Source organism: Artibeus jamaicensis, unplaced genomic scaffold (genome assembly GCF_021234435.1).
Source record: "Artibeus jamaicensis isolate MK-2021 breed Jamaican fruit bat unplaced genomic scaffold, CSHL_Jam_final contig_601, whole genome shotgun sequence".
NCBI lineage: Eukaryota > Metazoa > Chordata > Mammalia > Chiroptera > Phyllostomidae > Artibeus > Artibeus jamaicensis.
In genome coordinates this window covers 873111-893066 of record NW_026521902.1, presented here as the reverse complement: position 1 = coordinate 893066, position 19956 = coordinate 873111, and the positions used below count along the sequence as shown (strand labels likewise).

General features: G+C 42.7%; 1 protein-coding gene across 1 annotated transcript in view; it reads right to left on the bottom strand.

Annotated features, from left to right (window-relative positions):
* The window catches only part of LOC119061200 (tubulin-specific chaperone cofactor E-like protein), a 208600-nt gene that overhangs the window by 68921 nt on the left and 119723 nt on the right, over positions 1-19956 (bottom strand). The window contains exons 17-19 of the mRNA XM_053670667.1: positions 19172-19745; positions 14024-14625; positions 14-575 (exon numbers count right to left, since the gene is read on the bottom strand). Coding sequence (XP_053526642.1) covers positions 14-575; positions 14024-14625; positions 19172-19745 — 1738 coding nt within the window. The remainder of the gene's footprint in view (positions 1-13; positions 576-14023; positions 14626-19171; positions 19746-19956) is intronic.

Sequence of the window (19956 nt, the reverse complement as noted above, 5' to 3'; positions counted from 1 at the left end):
GGGAAGGACTCACAGCATGCTGTGTAATTTCTCCAGCCGGTCACTGCGATTCCCTGAGTCTGGCAGGTGCTGGCATAGTTCTGCAGCCAGCTGCAGGCGGTCTGCACTGCACCCCCATCGATGCAAGAGTCAAACAGGCAGTTCTTGTAGAAGAAAGTGGGATTGACTTTGCTGTGACACTTGGTGAAGCCAGAGTTCTGGTTGGGGATCAGGCTACACAGCTGCTGCACCTTTGAGAAACCTTCTACCTTGGCACAGGAAGGGCAGCGGTCCCCACAGCCAACCTGGCAGAAAGTGTCCCTCTTCACCCAGCTCTGCCCAAACTCATTGATACTGGATGCAAGCAGACCCATAGGCATCTCTAGATCATCGTCCGGGTTGCCATTATAGCGGCCACATAAGCCATAGGTGCTGTTCTGCATGTTCCTCAGGACTGTGATTGACAGGAAGGTCTTCCAGTCATACACAACCTTCAGGCCAAAATCAGTTTCCACCACTACATGGAAGCCAAATGAAAAGATATTTATCTTGCCTTGCCCCAGTTTCAGGGGTAGATACAGCCGTTCGTTGTTGACCTGCAAGAGAAGGAGGGTTGAAGTAGAGAAATTCCAGAGATCTCCCAGGTCTTCTAATAATTAGTCTTCAGACAGGTAGTTCTAAAGTGATTTCAGCTGGTTGAATAAAATCTTTGCATTTAGACTTGTTTATGTCAGTCAACTACTATATTAGGACTTGAAAAAGTTTAAATAACTATCCTCTGTACACTAATATAGCTATTTATTTCAGAGATTTCTGTTTACATAGCATTATTTCCTCCTGGAGTTCAAACTGTTTCCTCCAGAAATAAGAATTTAATGAAAAGTTAGACTAAAATACCCAAACCTAGAATTCTTGTGTTTCTATTTCCATCTCTATTGTGAAATTAATTTAGGCAAACCCAAATTTCTTAATTCCTTTGGAGGATGGAGATTATATATATATATAATTATTTTTCCTGAAGAATAACTTTATTTGCTGGTCCCTCTGCCTAGAATACCATTCCTCACCCATCAACATCCCTCCCTTCCTGCAGACCCTGCTCAAATGTCGTATCTTCTATTAGGCAAGATCATTTGAGCCTGTGGTCAGAATTAATTAGTCCTTCATCTGGGCAGCCAGAACATGTTATTTATACTTCTCGTGTATTCGTCTCCACCTTCAGCCAAGATCAAGCATATATGCACTGCTGTTGAAGCACACATCTCAATCTGCCTTATAGTATGGTTGGTTGTTTACATTTCTAACTCCCCTACAAGATTATGAGCAACATGAGGGCAGGATCCATACATCCACCTTCCCCTGGCTACCTACCAGGCAGCCAGAACAATGCCTTACACAAAAAGGACATTTGACACATGTTTTCTCCCATTCACCTTTTCTTTAAAAAAATAATTTTACTGTTGACACTATTAAAGATGTCCCCCATTTTCCCTCTTTCCACTCATATACTTTTTAAATTTTTTAAAATTAATTAATATTTATTTTTAATTTATTTATTTTAATTGTTCAAGTACAGTTTTCTGTCCTCTCATAGACTTTAAAATGCAGAAATACATTACATCCCTTAGTGTAAAACTCCAGAACTGCACTCCCCTTGCATTATTTTGATTCAGATGAGCCAAATCCTAGAACTCTTGCTAGGTAAGTACATATGGAAAACAGAGATGGCTTCTCCTAGTGGGAGAATTATGCACTGCTCCTATGAGATGTTTTGAGCTTGCTCTCTGGCCAGAAATACCTTCCCTCCTGACTGCTTAATCTTTCTGCTATCTGTCACTCCTCCCCCATCCCTGCCACACTACTTCAGTTCAGACTGTCAGCACCTTTCATCTTGATTATTGAATGCTCTCCTAACTGGTCTCCCTGCTCTGGCATTGCTCCTCTCCTCCATTCACTCACTAATCCACTCCAATATTCCTGAGTGCAATTGAAAGCAGTTAATCCCATACTTAATACCTTCTCACTTTATGCATCACAGGTTCTTTTGGAGCTGGCCTCCACTTCTCAGCCCCAGTTCACTTACCTCTGCTGCTCCAGCAAGATCCAATGCTTTGCAGTTTCCTGAGTGCCATTTCTTCTGCAGCAAAAGTGGCAGTGCTTTCTGTGTCCCGTCTGGGACCCCATCTGCAGCCACTGTGACTACAGGCTGAGGAAAACTACAGCTGGCCTTGGCTCCATAGGAGTCACTCAACTCAGGAGGTTATGAACCACCCCCCGCAACACACATACACTCCAATCACTCCTCCTCATCCTAATGACACTGACTGACCAACACAGGGAACTACTCTGTGTATAGGTAATGAGCCAGAGCTCATGGTGGCTCAAGACGAATTGGTCTCCAGCTTAGATCACATCCTTGCTGAACTCTCTTCCCCTGGGGCTTCCCTCCCTTTCCAAGATTATCCATCTCAGACTCTGCTCCTGAGCAACCTGACCTAAGATGGCAATGAGGTACTTCCCCTTGTCCCCCTCTCTATGGGGAAACATTCACCCTTTACATTTCAACTCAACTATCTCCTCCTTTATGACAATTTTTCTAGGCAAAATTCATTTACTCATCCAGTAGACATAAATTTGACACTACTGTGTGGGGGGGACCATACTAAATGCTAGAATAAAGCCCACAAGCATGTGAAGAGATAAGTATATAAACAGGTAATAATAACATCTCTATTAGTGTCACAATGTGACAATAGAGATAAATAGATGCATAAGCACTGGACTCAGCCTGGGGACAGAATAAAGGCTGCCTGCAGAAGATGATGCCTATACCTGATTCTTAAAAAAATGAGCAGGTATTGGACAGTCAAGGAGGAATAAAAGCAAAGACAGGAGGATCCTAGAAAAGGTCCAGAAGACAAGAAAAAAACCTAATGGATGTGAAGAACTGCAGCAGTTTAGTGCTACAGGAGCATAAATTGTGGCCTTAGGAGTGGTAGGAGATGAAGATAGAGACATGGTGAGGGCTTGGATCATGGGGGGCCTTGTATGCAATGTCACAAATGTGAGAGAAGTCCCTGAGTGGAAGCCTGAAAAAGACCGATTCATTCCACAAAAAAAGAGAAGTCATCAGTGACCTTAATAAGAAAACTTCAGTAGAATGATGAGGACAGAGTCAGATTGCAGAAGTTAAACACAAAACAAGACATATGGAAGCAGACATGTCTTTTGCTAGGAGCTTAGAAAGGGGAGGAGAGATTGGATAGAAGCTAGTGTAGAACTGGGGTCAAGGTTTGTTAGAATGAGCATGGCTATAGGTTAAAGACATAGCAGGGAGAGGAAATGACAGATGGGCAGGCTGCCTGGAAGGGAGGAGGTGAAGAGGACTATGAGGATCATCCAGCGACAGGGCACAGGATGGAGAAGCAGGAGGAAGGTCACAACTGATGAGCACACTGTCTCTGTGGGACAGACTGGCTCAGGCTGTGTGCAAATACAGCACAGAAATGTGGGAGGTCACTGAGGGTGGCACAGGCCATGGGACTTTTACTGCCTTGAAGACTCATGTATACACCGAAAGCTTTGCACCCAAAGGCTCCCAATGTTGGCTTGCCTCTCCTCCTGTTTTCCTTTCTATATTCTTGCCTACTGGGTGTCAAGCAGGAGGCTACACTTTGGGGAGACAATATAATGGGATTGATGCTAGGGGCTTGTAGATTATCTCATTGTCAAGAAAAACCATGAGAAACAGGCACCCTCTGAAGCCCCATGAACACTACCTCTATCCTACCATCCCTTTCCTGACTCTGCATGACAAGAATGGAGAGAGCAAGGGAGCAGAGGGAGAGGAGGCAGAGGAAGGCAGGGTTGGTAGAGAAGCAGAGCCCTGATGGGTAGTGGAGGAAGACTCAGAGGAGGAAGGGAAGTGGGCATGGGGATGCATGTAGAAAAATGTATTTCAAATATGTAAATATTGGAAATAAGACCCCATATTAGATTTTTAGTGGATAACTTCCTTCCAGTGACTGGCCCTGCTTTACTTCTAGGGCCTGTTTAGCCATCTGACATTCTTTCACCCCTGTACTTTGCTCTGCTCCAGATCTTCATTGGTGCTTCCTTTCCCTAGAAAGTCCTTACATCATTCTTGGCCTAACTAACAAAGTCCTTCAGGGATCAGGTCTGGATCATCTTTTCCAGAAAGCATCTCCTGAAACACCAGCTGGCTTAGACAATTCATTTTCCATGGTCCCATGATCCTTCATGTTTGTAGCACTTCACCTGCCATCCACATTCCCTGAGAACATGACTGTCTCTCCCCACTCACACCCTGGATTCTCTTAGGACAAAAGCCATATTTAATTATTATTATTTTTTACCAACAGTCCTTGGCACAGAATAGGCATTAATGTGAGCTCATTAAATTAATTAGAGCTAGAGTGATGCAGAAAACTCACTCTTCTCTGATGGCTATAGGTTTGGCAGTCAGTGACAAAGTCACTGGCTGCGAGGGTCATCAAAACCTTCTCATTGGTGGGGTCACAATGGACTCCACTGAGAGGACATCTCTGCTGAGCTCCAGCTGTGCACCGCTGAGATGTGAGCTGCGTCAGGGGCCCTGGGTGGTTCACCTTCTGTGGCTCACCCCTATACCTGTTTGGTATACAGATAGCATATTTATTTATAGTTTTCCTTGTTTAGCATATTTTCCCATGTCCTTCACTACTGTTTAATGCAGAGAAGGGTCAGAGTCATAGAGGGACCCTGTGTCCCAAAGAATCATGTCTATGTCACTTCCACTTCCAGCAGCACAGCAATGACCCAGAGCCCTGCATCATTTTGCTTGGGTGCTTCACTGCACACTGGATTTACTGTGGCCATTACTCTTCTCTTAGGGAGAGATGGTGACTAATCATAATATTATGGGAAAAACAAATGGAAATCATTGAAGAAGCAGATCTTAGAATGCATATTAGTAACTCAAAGTAAATGCTAAATGTTAAATCTATCCCCCAGGCTCCAAAAGAAAAGAATCCTCAATGCATCCTGAACTTGGTCTCCTTGTCTATATGCTCTGTTCCTAGCTTGCCCACTCAGGATATCTGGGTGACTTAGAAAATTGAGCCTTGGCAAGGAGTGGTGCTACTCTGCAGGAGGATCATTGCAGGATCCTCACAGTAAGCATTTAATCAACTCCTCCTTGATGCTCACTGTTCTCTAATTACCCCCTATGGTGGGTAAAATTGTGGCCTCCAAAATATAAGTTGGAGTCTTAATCCCCAGTACCTATAAATGTGGTTGTCTTTGAAAATGGGGTCTTTGTAAATGTAATCAAGTTAAGATAAGATCATATAGATTAGGGTGGACTCTAAATTCAATGACTGATGTCACTAAACAGAGAGAGATGTGTCCCAGAGAAACAGAAGACACAGAGAGAAGAAGACCAGGTTGAAGACAGAGGCCAGAGACTAGAGTTACGCTGCCACCAGCCAAGGACCACCTACAGCCAGCAGATGCTGAAAAGAGGCCTTGAGCAGATTGTCTCCTAGAATGCATAGCAAGCATAGCCCTGCTAGCACATTGATTTTATATTCCTAGCTTCCAGAACTAGAAGAGAATAAGATTCTGTTGTTTTAAGCCACCTAGTCTGTGATACATTGTGAGGGCAGCCCTAAGAAAGTTAGACACCCCTTCTTTCTATCTCTTTTTGGGAAGCAGAAGCTAGAGGTGTGGTTCCCAGGGCTCTTGACTTCGGACATGAGTGCTCTGCATGAGATTAGAGCGGGACACATGCCTGGGAGGTAAACTGACCTATTATTTCTAAAGCAACAGGAAAGGAAGTGAAACATGCAGTAAGAGTGGGGATAGCTATCATGAAGGATAGCTTGAGTAGAGTAAGTGTCCATGAGGGTTCGATGATCTATAGATGAAGATAACTGGGTCAGGAAACAATATGTGAAGCCCCAGATGTCTATATACCTAAATGAAGAAAGCACGTAACACAAGGCAGAAAATATGAGTTCATAATAGATTGTGTGGGACAGGACCTATGAACAGACTGTATTTCAAAAGAAGAAAAAACTTGAAAGGTAGAAGAATGCTGAATGTCAAGGCAAGAAGGAATTGCATGAAAATGTATAAAACTGGGAGAGAAGATGGCAGTGGAGTAGGTGGAAGATATACACACCTCCTCCCAGGACCAACCTGAAATTAAAATATAAAATAATCAACCTGAATAACCAATTGAAGATTAGCTGAATAGAAGCCTTATAACCAACACTTATAGAACAAAACACATCAAGATTGGTGGGCAGAGTAGGGACATGAAAAGGGTTGGCCCCACACCCACATGCAGGGGCTGAGAATCTGGAGGGATAGCTCAACTGCACAAGTCCCCCATTAGGAGCACGGGGTCTCAACCCTATTTTAGGCTCCCCAGCCCAAAACACCAGAGCTAGGAAAAGGAGCCCACATAATATCTGATTGTGGAAATGAGTGAGGTTTCTGTCTGCCACAGAGAGACATGAGTCTACTAGAAACCCAGGCACTCTCTTAAAGGGCCAGCACACAATCTGGTTTGCAACCACTCACCCTGGGATCCAGCAGAGAAAGGGTGGCTCGGAGCAAAATAGAGTTGTGCAAGCAGAGACTGGGTTGTGTGGCTCTGGGGAGAGAGCTGAAGGGACAGGGACCAGTGTCCCTGTGCTGAGTCCCCCTTTCATCCTGCCCTCAGATGCTAACTTTATTGGGTAAAAGATGTCCCCTCCATATGACATCAGCCTGGGGGAATGCAAGAGTCCTACTCTTCCAGTTCTGTGTTGCTCTGCAATGCTGAGCTCATTCCCTGTGAAGTCAGCTGCCTGGGCCTCTCATACAGAGGTCTGGGTGAACTCAGGGGACGTCAGAGACTGAGTAGTATAGCTGAGCAGGGGCTGTTTCCCCTTTTCCTTTGAGCCTGACTGGTGTTGCTCCCTCAAGGAGCCCCACCCTGCCATAGGACAAGTAGTTCTGTGCTGCCAAGCTATGGCAATCTCAAGGAAGTCCAGGAGGAATTTAGGACACACTGAGTAGTGTTGTTCTAGGACAAAGGCCATTTTCCTTACACACCTGACAGGTACAAAGCCCTCACTTCACATGGCCAACTCTTGGTCTCACTGGGTCTCACAAACTTTACTGGCCTCTGACTACTCCTTGAGACCTTGCTCCACCACAAAGGTCTGTGGACAACTGACCATGGTGTATACTGGTACTTTTGCAGAGTGGCCAAAGACCCAACACTGGAACTGAGTTTGAATCTGTATCAAACTAATGAATACCATTTGCCCCTACTTGGTGACTCACTGAGAACTGATTTCATGCAGCTTGTGTACTGCCACTGGCTCTTACAGTGATTGAGCAAAACAGGCAGTACACAGACAGAGTGGGAACCTCACAACAACTTTGGCCATTTGCTGACCTGCCCCCAAGCTCAGTGCTGGTAAAAGCTACCCTTGATATGCAGCTTGCCCCTTCTCATGCACACCTAGGCCAAGCAGAGGAAGCCACAAACCGTGGATCACTTCACACATCCAAATAGGTTGCCCAGGGCCAGTCACAGGCAGCATATGACATTGACTTGCACCAAACTCCTTCCTAAGAGATTCCAGAACTAGTATACCCAGTGGTTAGCTTCAGACAACATCTAAACAGGATCCAATTTGTTCTACAGTGGCACATCCAAAAGGAGATCTTGAGAGGTATCAGACTCTGCTGAGGCAAATTCTGTTTTGTGTGTTCAGCACTCATACAGTAGCTTATACACTGTGGTCAGGGTTGATCTTCACAGTAAACAAGCCTGAGGGCTGATTCCATGCACGGAAGGGCCAATAACAATTAAGACTCATTCACAACAGGAGGGCTTACATAACTCACACAAGGGACATTCCCAAAACACCAGGATGGGTGATCAAGGAGTCTGCACCATTGGATCCCACAGGACACCTACTACATAAGGTCACCCTAACAAGACTGGGAAACCTAGCAGGTCTACCAATACGTAGTAAAAAAGACACTGAGGGGCCACCAAAATGGAGAGTCCAAGAAACATTGCCCAAATTAAAAAAAAAAAACAGGAAAATCTCAAAAAAAAAGAGAGAGAATGAAATGGAGGCAAGCAATCTACCAAATACACAGTTCAAAACAATGGTTATAAGGATGTTGAAGGAGCTTAGTGAGAACTTCAATAGCATAAAAAAAGAAAAGAGAAACCATAAAAGAGGACCAGTCAGAAATAAAGAATACACTAGAAAATAAACAGTAGGTTAGATGAAGCAGAGGACTGAATCAGTAACACAGTAGTAGAAAACACTCAGAGCAGCAAAAATTAAAAGAATTTCAATAAGAATAGTTTAAGAGGCCTCTGAAACAACATCTGTGTCATAGGGGTAACAGAAGGCGAAGAGAGAGAGCAAGAGATTGAGAATCTATGTAAAGAAACAATGACTGAAAATTCCCCTAACCTGGTGAAAGAAAAAGACATACAGGTCCAGGAAGCACAGAGAGTCTCAAGCAAGATGAACCCAAAGAGGTCCACACCAAGCCACATCATAATTAAAATGGCAAGGTTAAAATCAAAGAATCTCAAAAGTCACAAGAGAAAGACAGTTAGTTACCTACAAGATAGGTCTCATAGGACTGTCAGCTGATTTCTCAACAGAAACATTTCATGCCAGAGGGATAGTCAAGAAATCCTCAAAGCAATTAAAAGCAAGGACCTTCAGCCCTGACTGGTGTGGCTCAGTGAGCTGGACATTGCCCCACAAACCTAAAAGTCTCTGGTTCAATTCCCAGTCAGGGCACATGCCTGGGTTGTGGTCCAGGTCCTTGGTTGAGGGTGTACAAGAGGAAACTGATGTTTCTCTCACATATTGATGTTTCTCTCCCTCCCTTTCTCCCTCCTTTTCCCTCTCTCTAAAAATGAGCAAATACATTTTTTTAAAGTGTAGGGACCTACAACCAAGACTACCCTGCAAGGGTACCATTCAGAACTGAAGAACAAATAAAGAACTTCCCAGATGAGGAAAATCTAAAGGAACTCATTATCACCAAATCAGCATTACAAGCAATGTTAAAAGGACTACTTTAAGTAAAAGAAAGAAAAAAGGAACATAGTATAAAGAATAAAATGGCAAAAAAATACAAACCTATCAATAGTCACCTTAAATGTAAAGATCATAAGTGCTCTAATCAAAATACTTAAGGTAGCTGAAGGGAAAATAAAACAAGACCTGTACATATGCTCTCTACAAAAGACCCAACTCAGAATAAAAGACTGAAAGGAAAAAATATAGAAACACTTATTTCATCCAACTGAAAATTTAAAGAAAAGCTTGGGTAGCAATACCTAAATCAGATGAAACAGACTTTAAAACAAAGGTTGTAGTAAGAGACAAAGAAGGACACTAAATAATAATAAAGGGATCAATCTAATGAGAGAATCTAACTGTTATAAATATTTACGCACTTAACAGAAGAGCACCTTAATAAAAGGAGGGGCAAAATAGGTTTTAAGTTGTTTGTATGGAAAATAATACAATAATAATAAATAATAATATAAGAATAAACTCTGTCTCACATGCTAACAACTGTAAACCTACATTGTCCCATCCAGTATGTAAAATAAATCTTGATAGACATAAACGAAGAGATTCACAGTAATACAGTCATAATAGGGTGCTTTGACACCACACTGACATCAGTGGACAGATCTTCCAGACAGAAAATCAACAAGGAAATAGCAGCCTTAAATGAAACCTTAGATCAGTTGGATTTACTTGATATTTTCAGAGCATTTCACACCAAAGCAGCAGAATACACATTCTTTTCAAATGAACATAGAAAATTTTCCAGGATAGACTACATGTCAGGACACAAAACAAGTCTTAATAAATTTAAGAAGATTGAAATCATATCGAGCATCTTTTCTGACTGCAGTAGTATGAAACTGGAAATACATTACAAGAAAAAACTGAAAAACACACAAACACATTAAAGCGAAATAACTTGTTACTAAACAATGAATGGATTAACAATGAGATCAAGAAAGAAGTAAAATGTTACACTGAGACAAATAAAAATGTACATACAACTTTCCAAAATCTATGGGACACACCAATAGCAGTCCTACAAGAGAAATTTACAGCATTACAGACCTACCTCAAGAAGCAAGAAAAGTCTCAAATAACCCATCTAACCTTACACCTGAAGGAACCATTAAAAGAATAAACAAAGCCCAAAGTGAGTAGAAGAAAGGAAATAATTAGAGCTGTAATAAATGACATAGAAACTAAAAATAATAATATAAAAGATCAATGAAACCAAGGACTCATTTTTAAAAAGATAAACAAAATGAAAAAACTTTTAACCAGACTAATCAAGAAAAAAGAGAAAACACACAGCATCTAAAATAAAAGAAGAGAAGTAACAACTGACACCACAGAAATAAAAAGATTATAAGAAAATATTACACAGAATATGCCAACAAATTGGGCACTGTGGAAAAAATAGATAACTTCCTAGACAAATAAAATAAATCTTCCAACACTAAATCAAGAAGAATCAGAAAATAAGAACAGACTGTTTACAACTTATAAAATCAGAACAGTAACAAAAAAAAACTTCCAGCAAACAAAGTACTGAACTTGATGGATTCTCAGGAGAATTTGATCACACTTTCAAATTAAAACTAATACCTCTCCTTTTCAAACAATTCCAAAAACTTCAAGAGGAGGGAAGATTCCTAAGATCATTTTACAAGGCCAGCATTATCTCAATTCCAAAACTAGGTAAAACACTACAAAAAAATATATATATATAGGCCTATATTCCTGATGAATATCAATGCAAAAATCTTCAACAAAATATTAGCAAACTAAATCCAATGATAAGCTTGAAAAATCATACACAATGGTCAAATGGGATTTATTTCTGGTATGAAAGATTGGTGCAATATCATCAAATCCGTTAATGTGATTGGTATACCACATAAAAAATTAAGGGTAATAATCATATGATCAAATCAATTGATGCAGAAAAAAACATTTGACAAAACCCAGAACCTATATATGATTAAAAAAACTCTCAGGAAAGTGGGAATAAAGGAGTCATACCTCAACACCAAAAGCCATATATGCCAAACCCACAGCCAGCATCATACACAATGGAAGAAAACAAAAAGTGATTCCCTTCACATCTTGAACAAGACAGGGATGTCTGGTCTCACCATTGTAATTCAAGATAATACTGGAAGTCCTAGACAGCTATCAGACAAGATGAGGAATAAAGGCATTCAAATTAGAAAGGAAGAATTAAGACTGTCATCATCTGCAGCTGACATGATATCCAGAGAACTCTAAAGATTCCACCAAAAACTACTAAAGTGACCAATGAATTCAGTAAAGCAGTAGAATACAAAATCAATATTAAGAAATAAACATTTTTATACACCAAAAATAAACTATCTGAAAGGGAAACAAATAAAACAATGTCATTTAAACTACATCAAAAAACAATACCTGGGAATAAATTTAACTAAGGAGAGAAAAGACCTGTACCTGGAAAATTATAAGGCCCTGAAGAAAGAAACTGAAGAAGATACAAATAAATGGAATCATGTATCATGTTTATAGATAGGAAAAATTAAACAGCTACCATAAATAAATTGGTAAACATTAAGTGTTGGCGAGGATTTCCAGGAAAGAGAGCCCTCATGCACTGTTGGTGGGAATGCAGATTGGTGGTATAGCCACTGGAAAACAGTGTGAAAATTCCTCAAAAAATTAAACACAAACTGCCTTATGACCCAGGGATTCCAGCTTTGGTTATATATCTGAATAAACCCAAAACACTAATTGGAAAGAATACATGTACCCCGTGTTTATTGCAGCATTGTTTATAATAGCCAAGGCATGAAAACAACCCAAGTGCCCATCGACAGACATGTGGATGAAGAAGAGGTACTACATATATACAATGGAATATTACTCCACCATAAAAAGAATGAAATGTTACCATTTGCAACAGCATGAATGGACTTCCTAAAGGATATTAATGTAAGTGAAATAAATCAGTTGCAGAAAGACAAATAACATAATTTCATTTATCTGTGGAATCTAAAGAACGAAATAAGGAAACAGACAAAACTGAAAGAGACTTACAGAGAGGGCAGAGTGGTGGGAAACTGGGTGACAGAGATGAAAGAATTAAGAAGTACCAATTGGTAGTCAGAAAATAGTCATGAGGATGTAAAGCACAGCATAAGTTATATAGTTAATAATATTGTAATAAGTACGTATGGTGCCAGGTGGGTATTAAAAACATAGGGGGAACACCTTGTAAAGTATATCATTGTCTACCACTATGCTGTACACCTGAAACTAATACAAAATAATACCAAAGGTAAACTATAATTGAAAAATAGAAATTTAAAATTTAAATTAAAATGCATAAATCTAAGAGTAGGGATATATCAAATGAGGAAAAAAGGGCAAGCCACGTGGATGAAATGGTTGATTTGTTTGTTTTACACATATGGTGAAAATAGGTAAGAGAGAAGTTTTTATAATGGACGACATAAACTATCCAGATATCTGTTGGAAACCTTATGTGGCTGAAAGCAAAGTACCTGATATATTCGTAATCTGCCTCAGTGGCTATTTCATCTCCCAGATTGCTGCAAAAGTGACCAGCAGCAAAATGAGTCCTAGGAACCTTGGAAGAAAGGCATTACTATGTTATCCCATTCCCTCATCTGACCAGTCTCTTGAGTGTCATTATATGCAGAGCACTGTATACTCATTTACCATAAAGATTAATTATATTTGGTTTGTGCTGTCAAGAAGCCCACAGTTAGAATTGAGTGACATGAACATCATAAAATACTGTTCGATTAATGCAGTAATGGATATATTAACCAACTGTTATAAGAAGCACAGAGACAAACAATCTGGGTTTTATGCATAATATCTAAGAAAGGGAAGAATGGGAATAGTGAGACCTCTGCCTTAAATGCTGAGAAGGCACATTTTCCAGTCAATGTGAAAGGGAGGTTTATGAAGCTTTAAAACCTGCCTTTGTCAGAGAAATCCTAGAAATCAGTGAGGTTGCCCAGGGAACTTTTTAGTAATAGCTCAGAATTTTAAAGAGCATGTATACAAGATGAAAAAGAGTCCCCTTAGAGATAAATTATGCCACAGACCAGTGAGGAAAATGTAAAAAGTCTAACATCATAAATCAGCTCCTCCAAAATGCTAAGCCGGAGGCTGGCTTGTTTGTGCCCAAGTTGTGCTCAGAGCAAAGCTTTGGACAAGGAGTGCTGGGCCTGCTGCTTTTCTGCAGTCCTTACACTTGGACAGGAGTGCACAGAACTCCTCAGCCCCTACTGGCTTCTCTATTCACGGTCAAGGGGATGAAAAGGTGGGAAGGATAGAAAAGAGGAACCGAGAGCTACACAAGGAGAGAGACTGTAGGAGAGCCACCAAGTTCTCGAAATGCTTGCAGGACTTGAACTCCCAAACCATGCAAGAGCCATAGGAAGACTGGAGGAGGAAGAGGCCAGAGCAGGCAAATATCATCCTGATCCCAAACAAGGGAAGGAGGCCGCTTAGATAACAGTACCCCTTCAGATGCCTGATCTGCACTGGGTGTGTGTTCTCTCCAACAGACAGAGCAACTGCCCAGGGCCACATTGCAGTGGCCGGCCCAGGGTTTGTGTGCAGGCACATGCTCTGCCCAGCAAGCTCTGACCTTCCATTGGTGGAAGGTCCCATTCTAGGCCTGGTGCAGAATATGGTGCCTGTGACTTGGGAAGATTGCTTTTCTCTGAGGCTCAGTCTTTTCACCTGTAAGATGCAGGGACAAAAAAATCTCCAGGGCCCTCTGCGCCAACATCCTGCCTATGCTTTTCCGTAGATTCTGAACCTGATTCAGCAGCTATCTGACTTGCTGATCTAAGACCCCTGACCTCCCATCCCCACAGCCCCTTCCTGGGGTCTGGCCTGTGACTACTCACCAGCACAGTGTGCTTATAGGCCCTGTGAATCACTATGCTGTAGCCAAACACGGTCACATCCACCTGCTTGACCCACAAGGCCAGTGATGGGTCCCGGTCCTCATTCTTGGCTGTGACGATAAACTTGGGGAAAATGTCTGAGCTTGGCCTGTTTCCTGTGGTGCACAGGATGAGTGGACAGCTGGTCTGGAAGTCAAAAGGGTAGCCATCAAAGGTGAGGTAGTGGCCATAGCCGGACACAATGCAGGAGGCGTCGGTGCGGGCCTGGCAGTAGTATAGGCCACCTTCCTCCATACAGTACTCGTCATCCTTGCAGGGGACGGTCTCACAATGGACGCTGTTGTCTGTGCCGTTGCAATAGCAGAAGATCTGGCAGTCCAGGTCTACCCAAAAGGTCTCATTGGTGGCAAGCTGGTGCCCCTCAAAGTTGCAGCCACACTCACTGCGGGTGACACACTGGCTGCCTTGCAGGGCATAGCCTTCATCACACTGACATCCCTCAGAGCAGCTGTCCACACAGATGGGGCCCAGGGCCAGGGTCTCACAGGTCTCCGTGCACGTCACACATTCCTCAAAGTGGCTGTTCTCCGGGCACTCCAGAGCTGAGGGTGGTCAAGGAGAAGACAGGCTTGAGAAAAGAGCAGAGGTCACAGACAGAGTGTGGGTGCACTCATTAGCACACGTATGTGTGCCTGTGCATGTGTGGGTATGCCGTGTACATTCTTATGGAACAGCACAGTGAGCTCAGTCAATGCCATGCCATCTTACTGGGGTCCACAAATGCTTGGGAAACCCCTTGCTCATGTGTGCCTCAGGGGCATTTAGCTTCCCACAGAGAAGATGCCAAGACTGTGAGCCTGTATGGAGCGCCTGTTACATGCCAGGCACTGTGCCAGGCACTTTAGTGTAACTTTTCTCAATGACCTAGAAGGTGAGGGAAGTCTTATCCTTTTTGGCTGAGAGATGAGGAGGCTGAAGGTCAGTGACTTAACCTTACTGGAGAGAGATCTGGACCTGGATCTCCCCACATGAAGACCCTGGGGAGAGCGTCCTATAAGAACAGATGCTGTGGACACCATGCCCAAGCTTTAGTTTCTTCTTTTATGAAATAAGGACACAGCCTACTTGTTCTGAGAATTGATAAACCAATACAATAAGTGCACAGTAGAGTCTCAATGCCCTATGCCTTCTTCATACTTTCTTCTATAGCCTTTATAAAGGCATTTTTACTCTGCAAATCTATCTTTCCCTTTGACTTTCACCTCTCTTATCTGCTGCTTCCTGGCCTCTTCCATCTCACCACCCTCTGCATGAGCCTCTACCTCCTTTGCTTATGCTCTTTCCCTCACCTGGACAGCCACCAAAAAGCTAAATCATACCCATCCTCCTGGACAGCCACCACAGAGATAAATCATACCCACCCTTCAAATTTCATTTCAACTGACACTTCTGCCCAGAAGCCTTCCTTGAGAGGTCAAGTCTCTGGGTCACACAGCACAACACATAAAATAATAACAGCACCTGCTGCTCATCATGGAGTTCCAGGCAGTCTTCCTGTTCTCTTTATTAGATAGCTTGTCAAAATTTGACATGGGCAGGGAAGAATCTGGGAATACAGAAGAAATCTACCTAAAAGTCTGTTGTCTAAAGATTGTGACAGTCCACACCATCTCCAAGGAGAATAAGATCTTGCCTTTAAAACTTTTTTCAAAGCTCTTGTGCATTCTATTACTCCTTAATAATGTCTTAGAATCCAAGGACATGAAGGATGATACAAACAATTAAGTGGCATGGCAATAATAGCTCTGCCCACAAGTACCTGCTCAGCAGTCCTACAGCAGGCGGTACTGAAAGCAATCATTTTTTCCCTCTGGGCCAAAGGACCACCCCCACTTCCTCTGAGTACAATACCATACAGCACTGGAGTTGAAGATGAGTCCAGCACTAATTAGTATGTCTGCATAAAGGGATTTTCACATTTGTCTCTAAGTTATGAATGTTTACAACAGTGACTGTAAATTTATAGTAATAGCAAACAACATGACTTATTTAACTATATCTCACTTTGTGAGTTTCTGTGTTGTCTGAATTTATCTGAAAGTCTGGGACATACAAATGTAAATAATAAATATCCCCTGAACCCAGAAATGCCTCTGTGAAATTATTTTAATAGCAGCTTGGCTCTGCCAATAAGAGGTCTGGTTAAATACATCTGAACAGAAACCATGTTTGTCTGTCTCTAAGTCTAAAGAAGATTGTGTTCCCGCTTTGAAGCTGGTGGCCCAGTCTAATCCCCACTCCACAAGACCCCAACCAGATGAACTCCTTAGTGTCCAGTGACTGGATGAATCGAGTGTGCACATTCCAGTTCTTCTCCCCAGACCCACACACACAGGCGTGGGTGAGACATCCTGGAGGGGTTCTGCAACGTGAGCCCTAGCCCTTCTCCAAAAGGAGCCATGTTCCTGCCCACATGTCTGTATAAAAGCTGCTCCCAGGAGCTTCCTCCAGCTCTGCAGCCCTGAGAGGAGTGGTGAGAGACTCATCCCTGTAGCCATCACATCCAGGAAAAGAGGGTCTCCTCACCGCCCCACTGCACTCATGTCATACAAACAATGTCTCATGTCGCGCAAATACTTCCTGCTGGGCAGGAGGTCAGCGTCTAGCAGAAGGGCACAGACGTGGCCTGCAATGAAAGGACCTGGTGTGTGGCCACTCAGGGACTCCATGTGTACAGGAACTACACCTGGAAGACTGAGGGCTGGTGTGGGAACAAAGGTCATATTAGATAAGCTGGAGAGAGCACAGAGGAGCAGGAAGGGAAGTGGATTAAAAGGAAGGTTTTGGGAAAGTATTGCATGGTCTGACGAAAGGCAATGGTCAGTGGATCCCTTGGAAGCTCTCTTCCTGTGGGTGACCATGGATAGTGTGCACCCAAAACTCCAGCTTTAAAACTCACAGCATCTGCTCTTAATTCCTCCCAAGTGCAGCTAAGCTTCACCAGGTATCCAACTGCCCTTTTCCGAGATAACAGCCACCAAATACTCCATGTGCGCCTCCAACTCCTAAAGGTCAGAAACCAGATATTTAAAGACAAGTGTGTGAGTGTGTGTGTGTGTGTGTGTGTGTGTGTGTGTGTGTTAGTTTTTAGCTCTGAGATGCTTCTGTTGAAAGGTCTTGGAGATAAAGCAAGACTGCTCCGACAACAATGGGTACGCCTCCCACAGATCTTGATTTCTGATGCTTTCCTCACCAAAAGAAACTGGGGCTTCTTGGAGTAATGGCTGGTCTTAGTCTGGGACTAGGGAAGGTTAAGAGACGAATGTGCAATGTTTTCTTAATGCCACAAAGTAAGAAAATGACAGAGTTATGCCAAAAGGACACAGGAGGCAACTTGAAGAAGTTCCCACAGGCCCAATGTAGAACCATTTTAACATCAAAATAATTAAAAATGTAATGTGAAATATAAATAATTGAAATAATTAGAAATCTGTATATCTATATTGAGGAGCGATAGATGGTTGAGACAGATAGAAAGCTGAATGGATGAAAGGCAGGCAGGCCAAAGAGAAGGGAAGGCTTCTGTTCACAGCAGAATGGCCTCTGCTGACTGGCAGAGGTGAGAGCATTACAGAGGGGACAGCCATCAGTTTGCAATCATTGTGCTACAGATTGACGTAAGAAACATTATCAATGGGCACTAAATTGATAAGGGGGTTTGAATGACATGCAGGATACTTGTATGGTCTTAAAGTGTCTCCTAGCAATATTACTCATTTGAAAGCATCTTTGACCAGGGTATCAGTCTGCTTGTGACCCACGAGAGGAGACTGGAAAGAGGGTGCCCCTCATGGGGCATGGTGCTGTCAGGCAGACGCCCATCACCCAGGCAAGAGTCTGAGTGCAGACATACAGCAGAACCCAGTCACAAGAAAATATTAAACCCAAACAGAGGGCCACTCTCTTTTTAAAAGAGGAGGCTGTATTCTTTAAAAATGACAATGTCAAGAAAGATAAATAAAGCTAAGGAACTATTCCAGATTAAAGGAGGCTAAAGAGACATGAAAGCCAAATGCAGTGTGTGGCCCTGGACTGGATCTGCATCGAGGGCATAAAAAGCCATGAAGGACATTGCCAAATCAGTTGTAAAAACTGAACTATGGATGTTAAATTATTGTGTCAATATTAAGCTTCCTAATTGTGATTCTGTAAATGAGTATCATTCTTTTAAAGAAGTACACACCAAAGTATTTAGCAACAAAAGGCACAATGCATACAACTTACTTTCAAATGGAGAAAGAGTGAGAGAGAATAAAAAGCATATGGGACAAAATGATAACAACAGGTTAATCTGGGTAAAGGGTACACACATATTCTTGCAACTTTTCCATAACTTTGAAATTATTTCAGAATAAAAAGTTTTTTAAAACAAACAAACTTAAGTAGGAAGAAATAAACAAATATAGAGGATGTAGTCTTAATGGTGGCACTGGTTCCGGTTTAGTGTGGAACGTTTTGGTGAAAAAGGGATGGGTGCTAAAGTCGAGGTGGGGCAGTCCTTACTCCAGGCATAGCCCCGCCCTCCCAGCCACTCCTCCTCTGGGTTACTTGGTGGCCTCCCAAGTAACCCAGAGTGTCTCATGCCAGGTCTTCTGATTCCTGAAGTACTTTCACTGCCTTGCTGAGAGGGGTCAGATACTCTGGGGACAAAATGAAAAGAAAAAACAGCAGTATGAAATTGTCTTAACAGCCTTTGCCAAGTTTGCCCCAGAGAGCAGTGCTAACCTCTAGTTCATGAAAGGCAGCCTGAATGATCACCTTCTACTAAACTGAATTGGATCCTTCTTTGCCAAAAAATGAAGGCACCAAGGGAGCCTCTGACAAGATATGTGTTAGATAAAACCACGAGGCAAAAAAGTGGCTAATTGTTCTACAGTGAAAAGATCTTATGCAATTAGAAACAAAAAATGTGGGTGAGAAACAGTTTGGTTTAGGGTAATGGGCCTTCCGGAGGACACGTCAGACCAGGGAAGATGCACTGAGGAATCGGACTGCATCAGGAAGAGGAATCCTGAGAAAGCAGACCCAGTGTCTCATGTACTTCCCCACCACCCAGCTAGCTGCCCCCATACTGTAGCCCCAACTTACGGCAGAAGTCGTAAGTCCGCCAGGGGCCAACCTCCACGTCAGCATTCTTGCAGGCGCTTGCGTACCGGGCCACAGAGTCACAGAGCTCTGATTCATTGCCTCCACTCTGGCACAAGCGAAAGAGGCAGGTGCGGTAGTAAGCGGTGACGTTGACCACTCCATGGCACTCTAGGAAGGAGCTGTTGGAGGGGTCATTGATGATGCCACACCTGGAGCGGCTCCGATAAAATTTGAGCAGCTCCGAGTCATTGTTACAGGCCTTCAGCAAGTCCCCACACTCCCCATTGCAGATCTCCTCAAAAGTTGTCCAGCTTTCCAGGAACACAGCCAGGTTGTCTGTGCATTTGCCATTGGGGAGACAGAACTCATCACTGGCATTAGCGTTGAAGAAGCCACATAAGCCCCCAGTGCAATTGAAGTAAACAGTGGAGAGCCGGATGTAGAGCAGGCCTGTGTCTGAGTACTGGACACTCACAATACCCTTGGACTCTACTGTTGTGCTGTTTTTGTTTCGATGAATTTCCAGCTTCCCCGAAAGATGGAAAAATGGTAATTCCACTTCCTGACCATTCACCTGAAAAATAAAATCACTATCATCAGGTGCAGCTGCATACAATTTTCATGGCTACAGGGTGAAGGGATGGCTTGGCACCAGCACTAGCGCTGAGAAATGTTGAGAAGCCGACCATCTGTGGAAACCACACAGACAGACAAAAACTGTTTCTTCATGAGCATCTTTGTTGTTTTTAGACTCCTCTGACTCAACATATTTACTGTTTATTTCC